Below are 7,625 nucleotides of genomic sequence, written 5' to 3' on the forward strand. Positions count from 1 at the left end.
TACGTTCGCCATCACGGGCAGGAGAGATTCGATGACCTCAAAGCGCCCAAAAACATTCTTTTCCATAACTACGCAAGACCTGACGACCACCGTCGTGCAGAAGCGCGGGGATCTCATTTCGTTCCCTCGTCGTTTTCCTCGAGGACGTCACCGACCGAACAACCTGAAGGGAGGGCTACAACAACGACCCCTCGGAGTCTCGGGTGACGTGACGAACTCACTCATCCAATACAAAGTCGATGACGAAGTACACTCATTTGCTTTCTGACTCTTCGCGTGTAAACGGAACAAACGACAGCCAAGAATCAATTATTTTACATTGTAAGGCGATTTCTTTTTTATGTTTGTTTCTCTTTGAATAATTCAATTCACAAAGTAGAGAAAACTATTGAGAGACAACGTATACAAAACACATCGAAAATTCATACACAGAAATGCATAAAACTTCTCAAAACACACCAGGGTGTTTACACAAAGTGCATTTTAAATCAAATTAAATCAATAAAAAGAATATGTCGCATAAACCATCTTAAATGATATATGTTGGCAAATGTGTTTTCACTTTTCATTTCATACAATGTAGAAAAATAAGTATATAAACAAAAAAATTCAACAGAACCTGGTTTCTTATGCATATATTTTGATCTATGAATAGAGAAATTAGCCAAAATAACGAGCACCATCTGATCCCGTATCAAGTTCAGCTCTTCTAGCAGGCTTTTCCTGACATTTTCTTTGTTTTGTGCTGACACTGAATGATGTTTGACATGTTGCTACTTCCATTCCATTCATATCTTTCAAACTACTGCGGTCCAGAAATCTGATAACTATCGCGAATGTATACAAAAAAGACCTAAGGCAACATTTTTTTCTTGACATATTTAATAGTGCATTGAGAACAGTGTATGACTATGTTTTTCCAAACCCAGGCAAACGTCCACAGAATAAATTAATCTTGCAAAAACGTCCTGTACACACACACACACAGAGTATAAATTGGACTTCAATCAACCCAATTTTGATTGCGAGTTCATATATTTATTGGTCCCGTAGAGCTGTAACGCCCGGCGGAGGTGTGTAGGGGGAGACAAAGCACCAAGTAACAGACTGATCACAGTCCTCCCTCCTTTCTAAAGTAACACCTGCTGCTGCTGCTGCTGCTGCTTCTTCTTGAGTTAGCCTCAGCCATCAAGGTCAATAGCCATCAAGGTCAATAGCGGCTATGCTCGTCGGTCGCTGTGACGATGACGTCCATCCAGATTCTCATGGCGACCGGATCGGACGCCACCAGGAAGAAGAGGCGGTCATACGTCTTGACGCAGAACGTCAGGCTGGGCCGAGGCGACTGGGCAACAGGTGAGATGGCGAGCAAATATTAGGAAAAACCTGGATGCAGAAAGGTTTTTACAAAGGGCTTCTATTTTATTCTATTTAGATCATTGCCATTAGATGCATGTATACCGCTAGATCAATTATCATGTGCTGACATCCTAATGATTAAATATGTCAGATCAAAAGGCGATTGTATTCATCTAAATACATACCCCCCCCAAAAAAAATCTCAGTAAGTTGCACATGTAAAACATAAGTTATAATGTGATTAATTTCATCCCCCCAAAAACCAATTTAATACTACATATACATAATGTATATCACACACACACACACACATCTATTTATGTTTGTTTGATAGGGACTGTCAACAAATGCAGTTTTTTTTTATATGTACCGTATCTTGTGCTGACTCAGCCCATCTGTCAAATTTTAAAAGTCAATGCGGCCCCCGAGCCAAAAAGTTTGCCCACCCCTGACCTAATCGGTAATATCAACCTTCAATGCATGGATACATATTTTAAAGTTGCAATTTCATTTCTTTTAGAGTCATTTAATTTTGTCAGGAAAAAAAAACAACCCTAACCGAATGAGCGCTACTCATCTAAGTATTATCTGTTTTGTATTTTTTTCAAGTAGGTAAATGGACATTTGTATGACTTATTTCAATACGTTGGTAAAACTTGAGAATATTTCGTTTCTGTATTTCACTAATTATTTCATCATTTAACTCGCTATTAAAGTAGATTTATACTGATCCGATTTGGATTTTGGGGGAAAAAAAACAAGACTAGACGAGAAAATAGACAACCTTCCTGGTGTAACTTTAGCAGTTTGCTTCTCTTTAGCTCAAGGTGTCACCGAGCGGTGGCCTTATTTGGCACCACCATCGTCAAGTTCCTGGGATTCAAAAGTTGACGTTTGTTTCTGAAATGTGTCTTGATTCACGCGTGTCGCGTGGCAACTCACGGAAGCGGCTGTGCGCAGGTGGTCATAATAAACCTCTTCTACGGCCTGGAAGTAGATGACGCCCTTCAGCTTCCTCTCGTCACAATCTGAACAAAAGCGGAAGAAACGCATTGAAGATGATTTTTAGCCGCGCAAGCAAGTTATGATCCGGGCCCTCGGGGAGAGCGACGCGACCTGCGTAGTAGGCCAGCCTTCGGTGGTCGACGTCGAAGAGGAACCACCTCTTCTTCCAGGTCTTAACGCGGCCGCCTCGCTTGGTCAGGAAGCCGGCGCAGCGCCGCGACGACAGGCGCAGGTCCGTGCAAGCTGACACCCCGTGACCCAGAGACTCCACGTGGGCGCGCAGGTCGAAGTCCGGGGACAGGGACAGGGGCAGCCGCTGACGTACACGTAGAATACACACTAAATAGACCAACCACCCTTACTATTAACTGGGCTATTTACCAGTCAGGTACAAATCATATAGTATGGTATGGGGAATTATATACAGTATATAAATCATTGGAAAAAACACAGATCCTTATTTATTTATTTGCCCTTCTTATCAACCCCTCCCCCACTTTTTTTTTTTTTTTTTTGCAAAATAAAACATCTGGAGATGCATGCCTTTCAGATAGTGGTCAATAAATTGTTTTATACTGTCATGAAGTTCAAGCACGTATCTCAAATTGTTTTAGTCCTAACAGAAACGATTCATTAAAGGACAAAAAAAATGCCAAAATGCGGAGCTCCATGCTTTCCGTTGTACATCTTATTTCCAATGACCTTCGAAGGCACGGGTGTCAAACTCATTTTTGGCCCGGGCCACATTTTAGTGACCGTTTCGCACGGAGGGCCGTTATGACTGAAACCATAAAAAAAGAAGTCAAGGATAACTGTCGATTTAACGATTGTTGAAGTTCCTATCATGAGGGGTTTGCTCACAAGAAAATGCTTGGAATATATCTCCTATTTTTTACATCCGAGAATTAAAAGTTTTGGGAGCCATTTTAGAAAGGATCTTGGAAGTTGCCATGTTTTATGTTTTTGCGGGCCTCATAAAATGATGCGGCGGGCCAGATCGGGCCCCCGGGCCTTGAGTTTGCCACCGGTGTTCTAAGGGCTTACTGACCTCAGGAGGGTTGAGCAGGGACCTGCTCGGGTTCTCTTGTGGCTGCGGCCTGTGCGGACGCTCTGCTTCTGCTGCTTCTGACCCGGGCCAGTTGAGCTCCCGCTGCCTTCTCTCCTTCAACGACGCTCGTTGCCGCTCTTCCTGCTTCCCCCCATAAAAATAAAACAGCCCATCATCCAAAATAATGGCACGTGCGGCATCTGATGCGCAAGTCGGAGCCTTTGTGCTCCACTCACTCTCTCTCGAAGCAGCCTCTCCCGTTCCGCTGTGGCTTCCCGCAACTTGCGCTCCATCACCGCCAGATTCATCAGACACGGACTGCCGGAGTAAAAAGGCGTATTGAGAAAGAATCCGTGGTTGGGGGGGCGGGGCTAAAATAAAAATCACAGGAAATCTGCCATTTTGATTTCAAACGGACATTTTCGGCTCAGTTGGAGCCCGGGCCATTGCGACCATGTCAAAGTGTCCTTGAGCAAGACAGGACAGAACTCCCCCTTCAAACTTTTTGAGGGGCGGGGGGCACGGTCCTTCATTAAAGACAGTTTCACGTGGCGTCATGAGATGTGCTCAGCAAATTGATCACGAGCAGGGCCTGAAAAAAGTCTGAAGAAGCCATGTCCCAAAAGACACGGGGGCAAGTCTGCCATCTTGACCGGTCGTGGGCATTTTTAGGAGCTTTTCGCAAGCCGCCTACTGGTGAATTGCCTTGAGGGATCGTCCTGCCAAGTTGGCGGTAATGACGTTCGACGGATGCGCGACGCAAAATATTGGCCTTTTCGTCATTGCCCGTGTGGCAAAGTTTGACGAAAACAAAAAGTGAAAAGTCTGAAAGTGTAGCGCGGGCACGACTCCTCGGAACGGAGTTCAGGCCCTGACGACAGTGTCGTTGAGCGGCAGGGAATTTGGCGGAGATCTATCACGAGCAGACCCACAAAAGAAGGCCTGAAAAAAAAAAAAACACACTTCCCGTCTGCCATTTTTTTTCGGAGGTGGCCATGGGCCATTTCCGGGGGGGGCCTTCAAAGTTGAACTAAGCGGTCCTGGATATTGAGTCCCGTCGTCGCTAAACTTGAACAACATATCACAAACAGATGCGGTGGTCTTCAAAATGATTCAAGCCTCACTGCATTTTGAGCAAGTTGGACATTGATTTGGACCCGGATCAACTCGGGACTTGTCAAACAAACAAATGCAATTTCAACTGGAGATCAATCCGATTTGTTGGACTCCAGCGATAAAAGTTGAAATGGCCGCGTTTCGCCCGTTCCGGTCATTTCAGTTTGTTTTACCGGTCCAAAGCTCCGGTTGCCACGACACCGGGCTTAGCGCAAAGCTGACCTGGCGGCGCGAGAGCTTTCCGCGCCGTCGCGAGGGGCGAGGCGCCGGCGGCCATCGGCGCGCCCGTCGTGGAGTCCGTGCGGCGGAGAGGGGCGCCCCGGCGCCTCCCGGGGTCGGCCGCCGCCCGCCAGGGCCCGCTCCAGGCCTGCCGGAGGAGCAAGACCGAGACGTGAGCAACTTTACGGGAGACGTTTGAGCCGTGTGAGGACGCCGAACCAAAGGAGCCGCGTTTGGACATACGCGCTTTGCGTTGCATAGCAAAGAATTCTTTGATGGAGTTATCAAACGCAAGGCATGTCATTTTTTCCTCATCCACCGAAAACAACGAGGCGTCTCTTTTGGTTGTGACAAAAAAGATCAAAACGCGGCTCGCCGAGGAAAGTTCCCAATGAAAAGCGTGTCCACGTTTTTGGAGTTGTTCCCTCAAAAAAACAGGACGGAAACAAACAATTGCAATGATGGAAATGCGGGCTTCTGGTTCGACAACAAAGCTCTTTTTCGAGACAAAAATCCATCCTCCCAAAAAAAAAACAAAAAAACAAGAGGATGTCCAGATTTGGTCAGCTCTTTTACCAATATGAAAGGTTGTACACATTATGGATCCTAATCCCCCCTCCCCAAATGTCTGTCAGTGAGGCATGGAATTGAGATTCGGGTGCACAATTGGAGTCCTTGATTGAAAGCCGTGTGTCATTCCTCTCGTCTACATAACGCGCCCAAGAGGAAAATGCGGGCCCCGAACCGGATCGTCCGGTCCGTGCAGGTCAATCCGGCTTCACGCCATCAATCTGTCAACTTTTTTTTCCCCCGCGCAGACACGCCTCCCAGTTGCGACGGCACAAATGGGAACAAACGGTCAAAGCAAAGGAGGCCTCGGGCGAGGAGGCCGGCGCTCACCTTGGGCCGACGCGGGCCTGTCCTTGGTTCTGCCGCTGCGGTGCCAACTCCGTCGCCGGGGAAGAGTGCCGGAGTCCTTGCGCAGCTCCTTCACGCGCAAAATAGCAAAGCGAAAACAATCTGGAGTTACGTCTGCGATTGTGACTGGATGTCAAATTTAGTTGAGATCCCCGAGGCTTCTTCCAACACACGCAGACAAAGAATCGTTCCCACGCACAGTCACACCCACGCGCAGATGTCAACGCAGAACACGGAGGCAAATACGCGAGGCTCCGAAGCCAAGCAGACGGAGGCTGCGGGTGACTTTCAGCGTGACTCGCGAAAAGCGATTGAATGTCGCGAGTTGCCGTCATCTGAAAGGAGTTAGTCAGAGTCCAAAATTGCATCGTGGCTCCTGTGCATTCCTCTCGAAAGCTTGCGCCAAAACAAACGGAGAGCATTTGCTTGACGAGAGAGAGACGCACGCGTCGCTGGGGCTGAAGGATTTGGAAAAAAAAGAACACTGCTCGACAAAGCTGTCGTCACGTTTTGTCATCGGAGAGGCAAGTCAACTTTTTCAGATGATTGTTCTTGTCCGCCCTCCATTTCTTCTCTCGCGCATTCGGATTTCAGAATAGAACGAGAAAATAATGTCCCGTCATCTCGTCAAACCTTTGCTCGTATTTAGGAATGAAGGGTTCGGTTCAGCGCAATTTCTTTTTGAACCATCAATGACGATGCCTATTGCGCAAGTTTTCATCGGTCAACCTGAATCACAAAAAATGAGCATCGCTCAAAACCCCGACATACACGGAAAAAAAACAAGACGTTTTTGAAAGCCGTCTCGGATTCAAGTTTGCTGTTGATGATGATCAAAAGGCGTTTTTGAAATCCGTGTCAAAAATAAAGCCGTCTCGGATTCAAGTTTGCTGTTGATGATGAGATAAATGTGATGCCCCCCCCCAAACTGATATTATTTTATTTCTTTCTTTTTTAGGCGCCCTTGCCACGTAGCCTCGAACAAGCAAAAGCAACACACACATTGGTGCGAAAAGAAACGCCGTCACATTTGGCACACACAAACGTTTTGGCCTCATCACTTCGCCTTCTGCTCAAATAAAAGCAAATCGGAGCAAAGAAATGCACGTGCGTCTTAAGCGCGACTTTTTACGTCTCCTGAACAAATGATGGGCCAACAACATCCAAGCCTTCTCCCCGCACTCGATGACAAAATCCAACCACCAATAAAAGAGAACAACTGACCAAAAGGAACCGCAAGCACGTGCCGAGAATCTTCAGAGGACTCCTTTCTTTCTGACATTTGCACGTTGTGGAGGAAAGGCCCGGGTATTGGCTTCCGTCTCGTCGGCGAGTGCCAGTTCGATTTGAAACCCAACTGACCGGGGGGGGGGTCACACGCTGACCGGCGGATGATTTTGAGCAAAACGTGCGTGAACGCTGAGAGTGCTGACCGTGTGAGCGGAGCGCAGGAGGTCGTTCTTCTGCCTGGTTAAGGCTTCCAGCTCTCGCTCCTTCTCACCCTCCATGTCTCTCAGCTGCGTCTCCAGCAGCTCAACTCGCTCCTTTTTGGGAGGGGGGGAAATAGATCAGAGTTCTCCTCGTGGCGGTGGTCAACTTCTTTAGCTACCTGCGTGCCAATCAGGTGTGTGTGTGTGTGTGTGTGAACTCATTTTGAAAACTATGAAGCGTGATTGGCTTCTTTCTCATGACTTCCGAGTACGGTTCCAAGAAAAGTGACCCTTTCAAATGAAGGTTTGAAGACGGCTTTAGCATGAGAGCGTTAAGGTTTTGGGACGGCTTTGAAATCCAGCTTTCAAGACGACTTTTATGGTTTTAAACTGCGCTGAGCGAGCGAAGCCTCCTTTAGGATTTCAAGATCGGAAGTCATGTTTCACGTTTGGGTTTCAAAGTTGCGGTTTAACTCAGGGATACATAAAAAAAAAATATATATATATATATATATATATATATATATATA

General features: G+C 46.8%; 1 protein-coding gene across 5 annotated transcripts in view; it reads right to left on the reverse strand.

The window, feature by feature from the left end:
- Positions 1-330: 330 nt before the first annotated feature.
- The window catches only part of phldb3 (pleckstrin homology-like domain, family B, member 3), a 14,858-nt gene continuing 7,563 nt past the window's right edge, over positions 331-7,625 (reverse strand). For 2 of the 5 annotated variants that reach the window (XM_019865343.1, XM_019865338.1), the window contains 8 exons: positions 7,099-7,209; positions 5,648-5,735; positions 4,751-4,895; positions 3,649-3,730; positions 3,413-3,556; positions 2,476-2,680; positions 2,302-2,387; positions 331-1,345 (listed from right to left, as the gene is read on the reverse strand). In XM_019865343.1, the coding sequence (XP_019720902.1) occupies positions 1,211-1,345; positions 2,302-2,387; positions 2,476-2,680; positions 3,413-3,556; positions 3,649-3,730; positions 4,751-4,895; positions 5,648-5,735; positions 7,099-7,209 (996 nt within the window). In that variant the 3' untranslated portion in view covers positions 331-1,210. Of the gene's footprint in view, positions 1,346-2,301; positions 2,388-2,475; positions 2,681-3,412; positions 3,557-3,648; positions 3,740-4,750; positions 4,896-5,647; positions 5,736-7,098; positions 7,210-7,625 lie in introns of all 5 variants that reach the window. The other 3 variants (XM_019865342.1, XM_019865340.1, XM_019865339.1) reach the window with 3 other exon arrangements.

The sequence above is a fragment of the Hippocampus comes genome, unplaced genomic scaffold, assembly GCF_001891065.2.
Source record: "Hippocampus comes isolate QL1 unplaced genomic scaffold, H_comes_QL1_v1.1 scaffold444, whole genome shotgun sequence".
NCBI classification, from domain to species: Eukaryota; Metazoa; Chordata; class Actinopteri; order Syngnathiformes; family Syngnathidae; genus Hippocampus; species Hippocampus comes.